Source organism: Cinclus cinclus, chromosome 11 (genome assembly GCF_963662255.1).
Source record: "Cinclus cinclus chromosome 11, bCinCin1.1, whole genome shotgun sequence".
Taxonomy (NCBI): Eukaryota; Metazoa; Chordata; class Aves; order Passeriformes; family Cinclidae; genus Cinclus; species Cinclus cinclus.
In genome coordinates, this window is record NC_085056.1 from 21,072,605 (window position 1) to 21,090,407 (window position 17,803).

The following is a 17,803-nucleotide window of genomic DNA, read 5'->3' on the forward strand; positions in this document are numbered from 1 at the left end:
AAACTTGGAAAGAATATTAAAACCCCAAGTTTACTGCAAGTAGGAAACTTGGAACCATTATGGTTCCAGCGCGTTTTAACTGCAATGCTGGTAATACAAACTGAAAATCAGTCTTGCATTTCATTCGAAGATAGAGGTTGATAAATATTGTACTTTTTGGTTTTTCTTTTAGCACATCTTTATTCTGAAAGACAATGACAAAGAGAAATAAATACAGGATGTGGTAATGCCAGTCTTCTGGAGCACCAATTCCTGGCTGCTGATTAGGTGCTGAACCATGACACCAGGAAATTACTTCTGCTGCTTGTGTGTCCCTAAGAAGAACGGGAAGCTGCACGCTAGTGCCCAGGACCTGCAGCTCGCTGACTGGCACTTGCACGATGCGCCGAACACAAACTGTTGAGACCCTGGGTTTTCCCGTTCTGACGGGCGGCGCGGAGCTGGGTGCGAGGCTCTGGCGGTACCGAGCGCTGCCGCCGTGCCCGTCACGTTCCGGGCCCCGGAGCGGATCGCTCCCGCTCGGCCCGGGGACCGAGGGGCACCAAGGCTGGAACAGGCGGGGACCGAGCGGGGATCGAGGGGGGGAACGAGACGGGACCGAAGGAGGGAGCGAGGCCCGGCCGGCTCCGCCGCCCCCGGGCCGGCCCCGCCCCGCCTGTCGGGTGCCGCGGTTGCCCGGTAACCGCGAACGCGGCCCCTGCGTCTGCGGCGGCTTTGTGGCCTCAGCACCCGCTGAACGCGCTCCTGGCCCGCTGGTCGCAGCCTGAGCGTGTGCGGGCGGCCACACTGCGCCAGTGGCCAAGTGAATTGTTCTCAGAGCTTTGGTCTCTGAGGGCGAGAACTGAACTCGCAGAGCTTTGCTCGGGCCCTGCGAGCCGATGCTGAATTAGGTTTGAAGGTAAAGGTTGACTAAAGTTGCACTTTTTGGTTTTGTCACATCTGTGCTCTGAAAGAGAATGCCGAAGGGAAATACAGGATGTGATAATGCCAGTCTTCGGGTGCAGCAGTTCAGTGGCATGTACTGAACAGGGGCTGAGTGGATGAACAACATATGGTCTACTGATTGGGCTTTTTTTCACTGAAGACATGCAACTTTTCCGAAGTATACTAGTCCATACATTGGTTTCCCTATAGTGACTACTTACACTGCCTAAAGGTGAACGAGTTCTGTTCAAGTTTCAGTGAGTTGTTACCATCTGGTTACTAAAATTATTAGGGAGACACTCCTGAATTAAGGAGTAAATGAGACCATATGCCAAAGTAAAGAATCTGCATTTCATGGAAATGGGAGGAAGAGAGAGAGAAAAACAAGTAGAAAAAGGGAGGGAGGGTGAAAGGCGTTTGGGAAGGGGGGGGACAAAGAGTGTCAGAGACGATTAAGTAGAAAATATCACCATACCTCCCTGGGGTGGGGCAAGTTTGACTCTTGTCTCTTGGTACTTTTGAATAATATAGAATCTTTAGCACCAGTACATCCTTCGAGTCTGCCATGAACTGGGCTCTGGATTTTCAGATCTGTTGTGTTACTTTGCATCTCATGCAGTCATCTGGTGCAAGGCCTCAGGCGTGGGTCTGGGGGCACTTTGGTGGGCTATGACACCCCCTCAGCTGCCCCCGTGGGAACGTCCTCTGGATGTGGTCTCGTGGGAGTGGGGAGTTTTAGAGCTAAGCCAGTTTGTGTGATGGAGGATGGGTGTCCACTGCCTATTGCCAGAGGTTACACCACACCCAAAATTTCCTCCTCCTCCTCCCTCTCTTGACGGGAGGTTTGTGTGCAAACCTGGCCTCAGCAGAGGAGCCTGTGGCTATGACTTCCCCACCCTGAACCCAGACAGAGCTGATTTTCTGGACAGCTGCTGCGTTTGGCTTTGTTGTGGATACATTTTTCTCCCTCAGCCTTGTTTACTTCTCCCCAGACATGAGATAATAGGACAATAGTGTTGCCTGTACCTTGTCTCAAGTTCCTTTAGGCAGCTTAGCTCACAGTCCAAAGTTCCAGCCAGGAGGCATTTTCAGCGAGGGGTGAGCTTCAGTGGTCACAGCTTCTTCATACAGTTTTGTCACAATGGGCAAAAAGTCCTTTAAAACAATATTTAAGCCATTTGGCATAACATTCCAGTCTCTCACAAGTCCTGTGAGGAGCAGCTGAGAGAGCAGGGGTTGTTTAGCCTAAAGAAGAGGAGGTCCACTCTACCTATTTTAAAGTAGCATTTTAGCTACAGCTTTGTCTCTTTTAACTATTATTAATTTTCAGATTTTTAGCTCTGCTTTTCAGTATGATCCATCTTTGCATTGCAGAACATAGCCATATATTTAAAGTCCAACTAGAGGCCTAACAATACTAGCTACTTACCTCAGACAAGCACTTAGCTACTTTCAAATAATATAAAATTTTTAGCACCAGTATCCTTTGAGTCTGCCATGAATTGGGTTCTGGGTTTTCAGAGTTCCATTGTTGCTCCTTCCAGTTTTGTTGAGGCATTGTCGTTCATCTGTGACATCCTGCCTCCACAATGGCTTCTGCATCCCCGAAAAAGACGTCGACACCTCGTCTTTTGTCCAGGGAAAGACTGAAGTCTATTACTGTAAGTACCCACTGGGGCTGTGTTGAGGCTGGAAACCCCCCTCGTGTCCCTCCTCTCCCTGCCCTGCCTGTTGTGCAGCAGCACTGTGAAGCTGCAGAACCCCTCCCCACCTCTCTGTGCCGTGTTCCTGTGGCTGGGGGCTGTCCTGGTGCAGTAGGGAACATCGTGTGTTTCTTCAGGGACAGCCCAGTGTCTTGCCTGGCTGTGCCACCGCAGCCAAGTTAAGCCAGGTTCAGCCAATGTAAAGCTGAAGCCCTGAGCATGTGCTTCTTTCCCTTTCCATTTCCCACGGTGATTCCTTCTGTCAGGCTGGACACTCACCTGTGCTGCTCTGACCAACCTGCTCCTGGGCATGTGAGGATGGGGGGGGGGAAGCTCAAACTCTGCCCAAAGCCTTGAGAGACACGGCTGGTCCCAGCTGGGGGAGCTTCCACACCAGCTGCTCTGTCTCATCTCCTGTGTGGGACACAGATCCAGCCCTGCAGACAGCAGAGGAGGAGTCAGGGCCACAGAGGTCCCCTGGCTGGCTGGAGCTCACTTGACTGAAGATGCCCCAGTGCTGAGGTTCTGTCAAGGAGATCCCTTTGGCTTCTTCTGTGGAGGCATCTGTGAGCCCAGACAGAGAACACAAATGCTAATTAACAGAGAGGACTAAAACTTGGACACACTCCTGTGCACCTCACTCTTGGTACAACTTGGCTTTCTGTGTCTCTTGGACGCACCCGGCGGTGTTCTCTCCTCGCTATGAGTTTTGACTGTTGTGCAGGGATGGAGTTAGGGGAGTTCTGAGAGCTCCTCCCCACTCTCTGAAAAGGTCACTGCCTCAGGCCAATGACAGAAAAGAGGAAACAGATGCCCAAAGAGCAGAAATCCCCAAACATGTCACATCTAATCACGGAGAAGCTAATGGCACAGAGCCATGTGTTTGGAGCATGTGCATTATGAATTTACTGGTGCTAAGTATTTCAGCAGGTAACTTCCAGGGCTTCCAGAACTGTCCTAGATGATGGGGTCACAAATTATTCACCGGTGCCACTTGTTCAAGGAAAGCCTTTCTGAACAAGTGCATCTCTGAGTCTCTGAGGTTCTAGCTGGTTTTTTGTTTGTTTGTTTGTTTGTTTGCTTTTTGGGTTTTTTTTTGCGTTTTTTGCCTTTCAGCTGCTTCCTTCTCAGTTCCCGAAGGAGGAGTTTCTCAATGTGAAGAAGGTGGCCAGCACTGGGGCGAGTTTTCTGCCCAGAATTGGCCCATTTCAACACGTGAGTGAGACTCATCAAAAGGTAGCCTTTTCCTGCTCTTTTCTGTTTGATGTGAAGTTTGAAGAGGGCGTGTGCTTGTGACAGGCTTGTCTCCAGCAAAATACCTCAGTGACCAGGTCCTGTTGACATTGCCAACTGCTGGTCGTGCTGGACTTGGAGTCCTGATCTGCACCAAGCCAACACAAATAACCTCTGCTGAAGCTGCTGGTGTTTACTGAATGTAGCTGCCATTGCTAAAGCAACAGGGGGAAGGCAGGGGGCACAAAGACACAAAATTGCCATCTGCCATTCTCCTGCTGAAATAGCCACCTCTTGCTTAGGTGTGGTCACCATCAAATGCTTGGGGTCATAGGATTCCCTCCAGAGTGGCAGTGTTGGCCTTTGAAGGCCAAGGACCTGCAGTAATTCCTTCAGATTTAACAAAATTTAATGTGTTAATGTTTTGGGTTGGAACAATGTGTTGGGACCCTGATGGGGTGTTCGATTTTGCAGGCTGCCAGATGTACAGGGGACTCCCCCTGGGCAGAGGCAATGGATGTGCTTTATCTGGATCAGTGCCTACACAGAGAGGTGTGTTTAAAGCTGCCTTTCTTGCAGGACTGGCTCAGTATAAAGCACTGTCCAAACAGGTAGGTGGCCGAGGTGGGCTGTTGAGCAGGAAATTGGCAGCAAGAGACATGTAATACATGGGTTAAGGATTGCCCTGGAGAGGGGCCTTAGGGACACCTCAGAGAGGGGCACAACTAAGGGACAAGTGTGCTGCAGCCATTCCCTTCAGCAGATTGTGTCTGCTGTGAAGGCACACAGGAGACCTGCTTGTGTCTCTGCACTGACAGTAGTGCAGCTGGAGAAGGCAGACAAAGCAGGGGAGAGTTTTCTCAAAGCAATGTCTGCTCCAGAAGCATTTGCTGCTGTTGTGTCATTCCAGACGTGCCTCTGCAATGATATCAAATAAGAGAGCAATAATAGATTACAAGAAAGCACCCATTTAAAGCTTATGGAAAAAGGAGATACCAACTCTACTCTTACCCAGGTTGCTGAGAAAAGAACTGAACCTTATCATCATTCAGCATTCACCTCATTTGTCATTTTCCCAACTTCTGCATTACTTTAGTTTTGCCTTTACCTCTGTTAGAAATGCACTGATGTTTAAATACAAGGGGACAAAATCATTGATGCAAAAGAAAACTGTTTATTAGTAACGATTCAGATGAGCCAGGTGTGTCACCTTCTCCCCCGAGACAAGCACACCCTCAAGTAAAATGGCAATCTTTCTATACCCTTTATACCTGTCCAGGGCACTCCCTGTCCTCTTTGCCAGTGGATGGGTACTGGGGAACTCACGTACTCTCCAGACCGCCAACTTTTCTGTGCCCTCCCCTCTCATCCTACTTCCTTTTGGTCAGGTCTTCAAGCCCATCCCTCTCCCAGCTCACAGCAATAACCAACCAACCAACCAGAACAATCCAAACCACAAACAACACACAGAACCAACAACTTTCATTCTTTCACTTAATAACCTTTTGGCTTCAGCAAAATATCACCTCATCTCTCACACCTCCTCTGGTACTGTTCTCTTCTTACTGATGTCTAAGTTCTAGATCAAAAAAGATATTTGCAGCTGTGTGGGCCTCGGTTTCTCAGAGTAAAGGACATCCCAAAATTGTTTCCCAAGGAGTCTGATGTAAATTTGCGGGTTTTACTGACTCCATGAGTGCTCAGTCAGTGCCCCAGACCTGTGTGATCACATGGGCACAGAGCTGTGCGTAAGGTAAGTGCTGCCTGGCATTCTGGAGAGGAAACCTGGAGAAATACATGCCAAAAGAGTAGCTTGGCTTGAACCTGCTCTGTGTGGCCCAGCAGCTCTTGATCAGCTCAGAGCAGAGGTGGGTGAGCTACTGTTTCCCCAATGTGTCCTGGGGCACATGTGCTCACCCAGAATGTGTACTTCAGTGGGGATCAGTGTAAAATTCTCCTTCATGAACCTTCCTCCCAGCAGCTGAACCTCTCCCTGCTCTCTCTTGCCTCTCCAGTTGTTGCCAGTTCCCCCGATAGAGAGCTTGCTCCAAGTTTCCCCACCAGAGATGGTATTTCAGAAATTCGTCGCTCATGAGGTCTCGGAAATGGTACTGTCTCTCACAAACAAGGACAAGGTAAGTGCTGGCACGTGGAGCTTCAAGACTGTGCTGAATGAGGAGAGTGGTGTAATTCCCACAGTGTACAGCAAAGCGAGTTATCTGCTGCAGCACATGCAGAAGAAAATGTCGCAGGTGGAAATCTTTGTGTGCTGGGAATTCTCCACTGACTTTGGCCATGCATTGATGGTATCCACTTCAAAGGAGTTTCCTTCTCTTGAAAGCTCTGGATTAATAGGAATGCTGGGGGCTGTACAGCTCTTACCTGCTCTCATGCTTTGTCTTGAGTGTATGCCACATCCTGTGTCTCCTTGGCTAATCTGGGTTCCTGGGAGGACTCTCTGCCTCTCTCAGCCTGTTTAGCTCCCTTTGTGCAGCTCACAGTCAAAGCCCAGAGGCTGAGTCTTCTCCAATTTATGCTGGAATCACTTCTTATTAATGGCATTGGCACTGCAGGATATGTGTTCTGAAACAGCCCTCGAATCAGACTGATGTAGCAGAAGCAGCGGGAGGCCTTTAGGTGCCACTTCAGGCTCCTGCTAAGCTTCATCCAGCTCCACTCAGGTTTTCCAAAAGTGACATGGTGCTCTGCTTTCCCTTTGGAGAAACCACAGCACATCCAAAGCCACATGCTCTTAGAGGTTTACACATCTGCCTGAAGAAGTTGAGATTGTTTTGCAGTTTCCCAAGAGAGCTGAGAGGGGAAAAACGTGAAAATGTCAGCAGTTTTGTTCTACTGTAAAGAGGAAAACTGAGACCATTTGAATTTCAGTCAGGGAAACATTTTCTCAAATGAAGCTTGTGCCAAGAGTGGGCTGGTGGGAAGACACAGGAGGGTCTCAAAATCACCTGGTTTTGACTTTTTGAGAGCATGTTACAGGTGCTCAGGGTTGATTATCTAAGTGCTGCAAAATGCACGTTTGCTGTGTCTGTGGTTCCCAGAGGGCAGGACCTGTCAGGAATGCCCAGGAGCCCATCTTGCCTGCACAGGCAGCAGGAACCCCTGGAGAGCCAAGACTGGCTTTTAATACTGAAACCAGAGTGTGAGTCAGTGCTGGTCATGTTTCTCCAGGAAGAAAATGCCTTTGTAGCCCATAGTCGATGGGCACAGCCTGGCTGTGTTTCTGTCACCTTTAACAAGCTGATTGCTCTCATCATTTTGTGATTCTTCCTTGCTGCTTTACTGCCCATTTAAATGCTCTTTGCCAGCTCCTTGTTTTAGGGATAGTCTTGCTGTATTCCTTCTTTTGCTTTTCAGTTTGCTTCTATTCCCAGTAAGGCCACAGTGTTTGGTCTCCTCTCTTGCTGCTCTGCCTGCATGACCGTATCCCCAGAACTGCCTTACCCAAACCTGATCTGCTAGAAGGGAATTTCTTCCTTCCCTCAGGACAATGTGCTGTTTTGCTTTCCAGTAGCACATCCCCCCTCTGGAACACAACAGCATGGCTGTGTGCAGGCAGAAGCCAGCAGGTGTTTTGGCCTTGTTGAAGATGCAGATGACTTGGTTCAGGGGCTCTGTCCCCATCCTTCTGGTGCTGACCTGCTCAGCCCTTCCTTCCCACCAGACATTGCCCTACTGCCCCTGGCCAAAATGCTGCACCCAGACAGAAGGGGTTCAAGTTCACCCTTGTGAATTATGTGCCTGTACCTCCACAGCTGCAAGTGCTTTGGAAAAGGGGTCAGGGAAGGATGTCACCAGGGCATGGACAGGTCTCCTCTCGTCCTGCTTCCACAAGTTGCAAAATCATTCTTTCATTCCTTTCCTGCAGTCTCCTCGGCTGGTGAAGGTCTACATGGAGAGATCACCTTATTTTGAGCTCGTGTGCCCCAGTGATGTACGCCACATCATCCTACCAGGCACTTCTTCCCATGTGCGCATTCGCTTCACCCCCGACGAGACCGAGGTGAGACTGGAGGAGCCAAAACACAGAATTATCTCCAATGCCATTGTTTTCCCTGCACTCTGGGTACGGCCCACTCCATGCTGTGAGCTTGGCTCCAGGCTGGGGACAGGCAGCCTGCAGCCAGTCACACCTTGGCATGTGCTGTCAGGCACTGCAGCCAGGCCTGACGGGCTCTGCCTGCCCTCCTTGCACATTGCTGAGCATTCCCGAGGGAAGATGCACAGGGAGCAGTCTGAAAATAACAGAGGGGTGTTGATGGATATTCAGCCATCTCTAGGTACACTGGAAAGGGTTTAATTAGATGGAAAACAGTAGCGGAACAAAGAGCTTTCCTCCTTCCTGGCTGGCAACAGCTTCCCTGCCTCACCCTGGGCTGCAGCAAAGATGGTGCTTTTTCACACCCTCTGTTCTCCAGCCTTGCAGCTGTGCTGTCCCAGAGCACAAATGACCATGACACAGCTGCAAGGCCAGGGCAGAGCACGTGCTATGCCTGTGAGCCCAGCCTGGCACAGGCACACTGAGCTCTAGGGGCCCTTAGTCAGCAGCAGGTTGCTGAGCTGCAGGGGACTTGGACACCTGCCTGAAAGAGCTCGTGTAGCACAGGTACAACCTGCGGGCAGACCTGTGACCCCAGAGCCTGTGGCAGTGACACTGCTGTGGCTGTGTCTTCATGCCTGTCACTGTGGTTGCTCTGTTAACTGGAACCCATTCCATGCCAAGCATGCTTTTGTGTGGAGGTTTGAATACCAGTGCTGAGGCCCTGGCAAGTCTGATCTCAGCGCTGTGATCTGGAGGCTTGTTCATGCAGAAGGGTTTAGGACATGGCATGGAAGGGAGGAAGCCTTGCAAGAAAACAAAGACAGGCTCTTTCCAACAGCATCCTGCTACCTCTTAGCACTGTTCTTCCCGTCTTGGTTGGAGAGGCAAAGTTAGAGTGGAGTTCTGAGCCAAGTGATGTTCCTACACCAGGCCAGAGGTGCAGGAGCTCTTTGGGTACAACTATTTTCTCATCTTCCTTTTGCTTCTTAGTGTCAGTATAACACTTTGTCCTACACTCAAATAGCGGGGATAGAAACCTAAACAGGAATGTCCTGTGTTCCCTAGCTCCATGTTTCTTAGAAGGAACTTAGGAATTAACCTCATGAAAATTTAGAGTAAAAATTGTGATGGCCTAGAGCAGTTCTCTGTATGATCCAAGTGACACACGATTTTAGTGCCACTGAGACAGGTTTTGTAAAGTGCACTGGTGCCTTTAAAATGTCACAATTTAGTACAACTTAAGCATTCATTTTGGGGCGGAAGAGGCAAGTTGATGCCCTCGAAGGGTTATAGGAAATGGCTTTTCTTCTGCCATGGGGATGGCACTAAATGCCCTGTGCTGAGACAGTTTCTTTTCCTGCAGAATTACTCCCATGAGCTCGTCTGCCTCACTGCAAGGGACAGGATAGTTGTGCCTATTCAGGCCATTGCTGCCCAAGCTATCCTCCTGGACTTCCCTGACCAGCTGGACTTCTCACGGTGCCCAGTCAAGTACAGCAGCCAGAAGACTCTGCTGGTTCGCAATGTTGGTAACGTGGAAGCTCATTACCAGCTGAGCACCCAGAGGTGAGGCAGCTCACGTGTCCTTGTGAAAAAACACCTGTGGGTGATAACAGAGCTGGTAAAGAGCAACAAAAGAACCAGAGCATGGGAGCTGCTGCCCTGCAGGCCTGGCTGGAAATGGGCAGGATGTGTGGGGTTTGCTGGTGCTTCTCATGTTTTAAGCAGGATGCAGCCTTTGAGTTTTCTCTGTTCCAGATTTCCTGGAGGCTGCTGGAACCCTCCTGGGCCCAAGCAGCTTCTGAAATGGTTACTCAGCACTGTCAGCCAAACAGACCCGTTCTCTGGGAGGCCAGAGGCATGTGGCTTTCCTGTGGTCCCTGCATCAAATGCCCAACATGAGCTGTGTTACAGGGAGCTGGTGCTGTTCCTGTCACTAAAAGCTGATCTGATTTCCCTTGTCAGCTGAGGGCATCAGTCACCTCTTCTGTTCTATGACAAGCCTTTGCAAGCCAGTTAAAATTTTCAAACAGATGATTTCAACCTCTGAATAAGGTCTTGCCCCCATTCTTTGAGATTTATTTTTAAATACTCTAAAGTTCCTGTATTTCTGCTGCTTTTTCATTTTGGCTTGTGTAAAATGTTTGCCAAAAGATCATGAATTCTTCCTTGGAAACCTTCATAAAGGGCAAGCTCCTCTAATGCCTATCAACATACCACATGCCCATAGGTACATGCACAGGTGTGTAGGAAATACGAGATAATTAGTGAATATGTGAAAAGCAATTGGGCTGATTTAGAAGATAGAAGTATAGAAGTACAGAATAACTTCTGCTGGATGGGACCTCTGGAAATCATCTGAGCAGACCCACTGCTCAAAGCAACACCGGTGTCTGGGGATTGCAAGGTTCCATTGGGAGATCTGGACCTGTCTTCAGATGCCATACAAGAAAACAAACATACAAATGGACCTAGTTAAAAAGCAGAAGAAAACAACCCATTAAAAACTCCCTCCCTACCTTCTCTTTTCTGCCTGTTGGGTGCAGTGGTGTTTCATTGAAAGGGTAGATCTAACAGGATGAGAACTATCTTAAGGAACAGCTCACAATTAACAGATAAAAGGCCAAAATTTAGCCTGCCAGCCCCATCTCTTGGTAGTGGTTTCTTTTGGTTCTAGCAGTGTCAGTGATGTCTCCTTCACAGCTCTTCTATCTGTGGCCTCAGGGAACAGCTTTGTGATGTTGACTGAAATTCCGAGGAATTAACTGCAGAGCTTGTGTCCTTGGGTCTTGGGGAGCCAGGTCTATGTGAGAGATGACTGCTACAGCACTAACAGGGGAGTCTGCTGGGTACAGCCTGGGGTGGGATGTAGGAGATGCAGGGGCTGATTTGCGCTCAGTTTTTAGTCCTGACAATTGAGTCCTGAACTTGGCTGTATCCTCTTCTCTTGATCATTTGAAAATAAGAAGATCCCCTCTTTCTCAGGTGACTTCTGAAGTCACACCCAGGATTGTTATTCCCATCCTGTCAGCTGAGGGCAGGAGTATGTAACATGGGGCAAGAGTGGGAATGGGATGGAATGGAATGGAATGGAATGGAATGGAATGGAATGGAATGGAATGGAATGGAATGGAATGGAATGGAATGGAGTGCTGAAGTGTGGCCAGAGATTCCCTTAACTGGGAGCTTCTCTCTTCCGGCAAAATTTTTGGCAAAAGAATATGTCCTGTGCCCTGCCCACACCAAGCTCCAGCAGAGACCTGCAGCAGTCCTGGCATCACTCCCGGGGCACATGCAGGAGCATGTACAGTAATCCAGCTCTGGGGCTGGTGGGGTCTTGTCTTCCCTCCCCTCTCTCCAAAGTCTCTCGTCCAGCACATGAACAGTGCTGGCCCAAGGCTTCTCCCTCAGCCAGCAGTGATGTTCTCACTGGTGGTAATGGGAACAGCCTTAATGAGCACAACCTGAAGCAAGTTCATCTGCTGTCATTGCCCACATGAATAAAGTTCAGCTTGCCATATGTTCTCCTTATTTTTGCATGTGATGCATTCATCACCAAACTCCCCAGAATTAAATGACAGATTGAGCACCAGCAAATCACCGAGGCCAGGAACTTTTCTTTCCTCAGTGGTGCTGCAGAAGAGCACGAAGCCCAGCAGCTGCTGGTCAGAAGCACATTTCATCGGAGCTGTCCCTGAGCATCAAAGTACTGAGCCTTGTGTTTGTCAGGCAAGAGCGTTTGACCTGGTGACCAATCCTAATTGCTCCTGTTAAATCCAAAGTGCACCAACACATCTGCATAATTATTTCCAACACATTGCACAGTTTGTCTGGTGGGCCAGGCAAACAGTTACCAGCCTGGATGACAACCTAGAGTCCCAGACTGCATTGCTGGTAAATACACAGAAACCTCCTGTTCTGCTTCCTTGATGTGCTCCTGATAAGGATGCTACATTTAGCTGTGATTGGATCCTTCACACTGTACATGGCATCCTCCTTTTGGGTCTTGTTTCCAAAGTCACTGTATTCTCTGCATTTGCCCTCTGTTTCAGAGTGTGGACTGCTCCTTTTCTTAGAGCAGCTTCCATTGAAATGCTGATAAAATTTGCTCTTTTAGGCTAAATCGGGATGTTATCAAGGTAAAATAAACCAAAGAACCACACTTTAAATTCACAGTAATTATTCCTTGCTCTTCAAAGAAAAGTTCATTCTCCCTGTCTGACTCCTAGGCTGTAATCTCACAGGACAGGTAATGCCCTAACATTTGCATCTCTTGAAATGAGGTTTATAGGCAGCAGGAAAAGGGAAATTCCTGAGGCAGTCGGTGTCAAGCTGTGCATGCAGATAGCTCTTAGCCTTCTCTGTGCTTTTCACAAACCATTCTCTGATGGGATTGCTGGCAGTCAGACCCTTGAGTCTCCTTGCAGGGGGCTGGATGCAGAGTATGGGGGAGATGAGGTAATTTTATCCCACAGGATCTTCTGAGGGCTGGATCTTCTCAGAAGTGGGTCAGTAGCTGTTCCTGATCCTGTCTGTTCTGTCTGTCTTCTGTTGACTGTGATCTGTTTGCTCCCTGCTTGCCCAAGTGAGCTGAAGTGACCTGCACTGCAGAAGGAGTATCATCCCCAGATGTGGCCCTGAGTCCTGATCCCTGTCTTTGTGTTGCAGTCCTTTCTGCGTGGTTCCAGACAGGGGAACTCTGGCCGCTGGTGACACCATGCAGGTGACAGTGGGATTTCACCCGCTGACGGTCGGTGACCATTCCGGGTCCCTGGTAGTGTGCTGCAACACAGGTGAGTGCTGGGCACTGCATGGGGCACAGGACAGTTCTCCACCATCACTCCCTGTTGTCCCATCCCCCTCGATTCCCTCTAGGTGTACCACCACCCCTGTTACAGCTTTACCCCAAAGAAATCTTGAGAACTCATTGGTGTTTAGGGGGTTGATAAAGTGGATCCCCTCTAACAGGGCTGGGATTTTTGGAATCCTGTTTTTCTGGGAGTTGCTGAGTGGAGGAAGGAGGAATCCTGAATCTCCACTATTGTGTGGCTATGCCTGGGTGCAGTTAAATTATTTTATTGTTGGGCAGTGCTGTATGTGAGGCGTGAGGTCTCCAGCACAGTCTCTCCAATGCAATGTATTCCTTGCACACCTCTGTCCCCATCTGCTGCTTCTCCATTGGCATGGACCCTTTTTCTGTGTTGGCTTCTACACACATATCTAGTTTCTGTCCAATAACATTTTCAGGCCCTCGAGTTCCTGTTTGGTGACAAATCAAGACAAATTTTTCCACATCCCCATTTCCTAGGCCGCTCATGATGTTGCAAATTTCTCACATCTCTCTCCCATTTGATTTGTAGACTGAGGAATCCCATTCATTCTTCATATAGACGCTGCTCTGTACTTATTAATATTTCTTTTGTCCCTTTTAAATTTAATTTTAAATGGGTCTTGAGATCAGAACAATACAAAATATTTCAAGACTGATGTGGCTGTGGGTTTGGACAGGGAGATAATGATGATGATGATTTTCATGGTGTTCATTTTGTAGAGGTTTGTCATCTTGCAGAGCCGGGCTGGTTGTGTTTCCTCACCTGTGTCCCCTCCTGCTGTGGGCTGTCACTTCACTGGTTCCTCTGGGCCTCCTTTTTCTGCCCACATGCCCCCAGGCATATTTGCTTGTCAGCAACAAGGGGTCCAAGGGATCAGGAGAGACAGGAGTCTCGTGGGATGCCCAGGGGAGACCCTGGGCAAGGCCAGACTGAACAGGGCTCCTCAGCATCACCTGGAGGGCTTTGATGCAGAAATCCTGGTGATCTGAGTGGGTCACCTGAGCACATCTGCCCAATCTCACTGTACATACTGTCACCTTGGGGCCAAACCTCTACCAACACAGTGAGAAATAAGGTGTTTGAGGAGGTGCCCAGGACATCCTCACGCTGTACACACAGAGCTGTCAGGATGTGATAAATGTACTGATCCATAGAATGGTCATTCAGCTAAAAACTGTGACACTTCCTTGTGCAACCTGTGGTTTGTTCTGCTCCTTGTGCTTCCATCAGCAACTGAGCTGAGCAAAGACTCCTCTTTGCTTTGTTCCAGGTGAAAAAGGTATCCGCACAAACCTTCACGGAGAAGCTGTAGATGTCAACGTTCGGTTGAGCACCAATTCCGTGAAGGTTGAGAACACTTTCATCACCACATCAAACTACACAACCGTGTTCATCAAAAACAGGAGTAACATCACAGCCCACTTCCAGTGGAAGACTTTTCCTACTGAGGAAGATGAGAATAAACTGAAGAGAAGGTTGGTTTGAAAGATGCGTTTCAGAGAGATACATGGGCCAAGACTAAATCTAACGTATGGCCTCAGGGGGGTGTTGGTGCTTTTGAATGGTTTAGGCCAAGTAAAGCATCTTTGGTATTAGGATGTGTGTCTTGGGCTTCAGGAGCTCAGCACTCAGCATTCCATTTCCATTTGTACTCCAGCCAAGGATGGCATTTTGGGAAGGAAAGGTTGATTGCAATGACTGGATTTCCTGAAGTTCTAATTGGGCTTTTGCCTCTCTAATCTTCTTCCTACATGACTTGGCAACATCCTCAAACATTTCCTGAGTTGCCAGGCACTCTTTCCAAAGGTGATACACCCACCTTTTTTTTTTTTTTTTTTTTTTTTTTTTTTCCCTTAGTTCCTTCAAAAGTTCCTTGCCCATCCAGGCTGGTTGTGGTTCCTGTCAGCTCATCTTTCAGCACGCAGGGACAGTCTGTTCCTGTGCCTCCAAGACTTCTTTCTTGAAGTATGTCTATCCTTCCTGGACCCCTTTGCTTTTAAGGGCTGTTTCCCAAGGTACTCTCCAAACCCGTCTCTTGAACAGGCTGAAGTCTGCCCTCCAGAAGTCCAGAGTGGAAGTTTTGTTGATGCCTCTCCTTGTTTCACTGAATATTGAGAACTCTTTCACAGTCACTGTACACCAGACAGTGGTGAACAGATGAAGTTCATTAGTTCTTAGGGAATCTCCTGCTGATATCCAGTACCTGGGTCCCAGGGAGGCAGCAGACTTCCCTGTGGAATGGATCTGGTCAATACACAGGGCCCTCAGTTCCCCTTACAGGGGAGTCACCCACTACCCTTCTTTTCTTCTTAATACTTGAGGCTGTGATCTGGCTGACAGACAAAGTGCAACTGGGACACTCTCCAGACAGAATTTTTTTCTTTAGTGCCATCTGTCTGACCCTCTGGATCCAGGGCCCCATACCTATTCTGTCAGGGCACTGGGTAGGTGATAGGGGTCAGGATGGAATTTTATTACCTCTCCAGTAGAGAGCCATTTCCATTCCCCATTGTCTCCTAGGTCTCCTCCTTCTGCCTGAGTGCAACAAGGGCAGGGCTCCTCTGACTCCCGCTGAGCTTCTCTCAGAGTTGGAAGGGTGTAACTCCACCAGTTAATTTCTGTTTTGTTCAACAATGCCCAACCGTAACTGTTGTGCCAGAACTGCCATGCCCAAATTGCCATGGCAAGCCCCAGCTTCCTTCGGGTCAGGTTGCTCACACTCCCCAGAGTCTTTTAAAATTGCCTAGAAAGCACCAGGAGACGCACCCTTGCCCACTTGAATGGATGGCAAGAGGATCCTTTAGTCCCCTGGACTTCTTGGTTTTCCACTGTTCTCTATCTACTTACATAGTATCTGACTTCCATACAAGCTCTCTGTGCTGAAAGAAAATCCTCTTACCTTCTCTGGCTACTTTCCTGGGCTGTTGATTTCCATTTTTTCTCATTTGGCTGCCTCAGCCTGAATGCCAGTTGATCCACTGTTCCCTCTGAAGCAACAAGGTTTCCCCAGGGTAAACTTCCAACTGGTTGTGGTTTTGTGGGCCTTTTCCCAGTTATATCTGTCTGCATGCTAGTTAAACTGTCACCAGGACATTTTCTCCTTCCTTCCTTCCTTCCTTCCTTCCTTCCTTCCTTCCTTCCTTCCTTCCTTCCTTCCTTCCTTCCTTCCTTCCTTCCTTCCTTCCTTCCTTCCTTCCTTCCTTCCTTCCTTCCTTCCTTCCTTCCTTCCTTCCTTCCTTCCTTCCTTCCTTCCTTCCTTCCTTCCTGCCTTCCTTCCTGCCTTCCTTCCTTCCTTCCTTCCTGCCTTCCTTCCTGCCTTCCTGCCTTCCTTCCTGCCTTCCATTCTTAGGGATAATTTTAGCTCCAAGACCACTGTCCTGCTGTCACAGAAGCTTCTGAGATCTCAGAGTAGAGAGGACTTGTTTATGAGAGGAGGTAGTGCAAGATCCTTTCCCTCTCAGGACATTCTACTACCATGTACTGGCATGGGACCCAAAAAGCTCTGGATCATGAAAAGGTCTCTCCAGGAGTTTGCTGTCTCCCTCCTGCACAACAAAGTCCCTCGCTCTCTCAGAGCCTCTCTTTTCATCCATATAAAACCTTGAATGTCACTGAAGGGGTGCGGTGTCTCAATTAATTGATTTCCTTTGGAAGTGCTCTGGGATGCTCTTGTGAAAGACAGAGTAGGGAACAGGCCAGGTCCAAAATGGAAGAAACAAAGAGTGATGCTGGTAACACGTAGCTGCAACCCAGAATTGTCTCCCCTTCCCAGGGAAGTCCTGCAGTGGGCAATCCATGATCTTTATCTGCCTTCCCCGAGCAGCTCAGGGGTAGGAAAAGACAGTTGAGGTGCCTGGTGGATTCTCCCTCAGTTTTGGCAGAGGCTTTGCGACAGAGGCTTTGGGGCTTCTTCTGAGGGGTGCTGGCTTTCCAAAACTCTCCTGAGCTTGCAAGTGTGAAGTAAAACTACCTGCTGTGCCAGTGAACAAGTTATCCTCTCATTGATTTGGGACCCCCGTGGCTTGGGGTCAGCGCTTGCTGGGGAGCTGCTGCTGCTCCTCCCCAAGTGCTTTGCTCTCCTGCACTCAGACTTCTCTCTTCAAATGCGTGGTTTATTAAATGATCTGCTGGCTTTGTCTCTCCCTGCGGCTGCAGGCAGTGCTATTTTCTGCAGCCACTGAAAGAGGTGTCGCTGGAAAAATTCATTGAGGAGGAAAATATAGAGCAGGAGAAGGGCTATTGTGAAGATAACACTGCCCTTGTGAGCCACACAGTCCAGGAGGAGATGGCAAAGGTGAAAGAAGACCCCATGCTGTTTTCCGATGACATTTTTTCCATTGAGCCCGTGGTAAGTGATAGTTGAGAACCTCATTTTCCTCCTCTTCCTCCTCCCTCTCTTCCTCCTCCCACCCTCCCTCCCAATCCTCCTGGATGCCGATGCACTCACTCAGCAGATCCTCAGGTGGATCCATGTGCTGGGACGAAAGACATCAAGTCTCTGGTGGGGCTGCAGAGCTCGCTGCTAAAAGCAGTTCTGCCCTGCAGGCTCAAGGCAGGGCTGGGAGCCTGACAAAGCTGAGCTCTGCTGCCAGGGCTCCAGCTCAAGGGCACTCAGTGCATGTTCTTGCACTGTCCACAGGGACCAGTTCTTGTAGGTAGGGGCTCCCCTGGCTCGTGGTGTGCAGGGTTTAGCAAAGGGTGTTGGAGCTCTGCCAGTTCCCATCTTGACCTGAAGCATGCAATGGTTTGCCGGGAAAAGGAGGCCAAATTCAGCCCAAGGTTAATCCTAGAAATGACAATCCTTTCCTGCATCCATGACTATTTCTGAGTCTCCCTTCCTGTGTCATCTGTGAGCCTGGACTCAAGGCTGGAAGGTCTAAATGGGCCTTTTGAGTTCTCTTGCACACAGGGACAGAAAGCCTTTCCTGTTTGTGTAAGCAAACCCCCATGTCCTCCCATCAGCCAGAGCCCTGATTCTGAGTATTGGTATGGTGAGAGATGATGAATGCCTGGTGCCTGCACAGTGCAAAATCCCTTCTCATCCTGGAGTA

At 49.1% G+C, this 17,803-nt stretch overlaps 1 protein-coding gene across 1 annotated transcript in view; it reads left to right on the forward strand.

Moving 5' to 3' along the window:
* Positions 1-380: 380 nt before the first annotated feature.
* The window catches only part of LOC134048156 (hydrocephalus-inducing protein homolog), a 75,082-nt gene continuing 57,659 nt past the window's right edge, over positions 381-17,803 (forward strand). The window contains exons 1-9 of the mRNA XM_062499756.1: positions 381-678; positions 3,744-3,842; positions 4,335-4,471; positions 5,876-5,995; positions 7,747-7,881; positions 9,284-9,486; positions 12,589-12,719; positions 14,032-14,227; positions 16,908-17,100. Of these exons, the coding sequence (XP_062355740.1) occupies positions 381-678; positions 3,744-3,842; positions 4,335-4,471; positions 5,876-5,995; positions 7,747-7,881; positions 9,284-9,486; positions 12,589-12,719; positions 14,032-14,227; positions 16,908-17,100 (1,512 nt within the window). The remainder of the gene's footprint in view (positions 679-3,743; positions 3,843-4,334; positions 4,472-5,875; positions 5,996-7,746; positions 7,882-9,283; positions 9,487-12,588; positions 12,720-14,031; positions 14,228-16,907; positions 17,101-17,803) is intronic.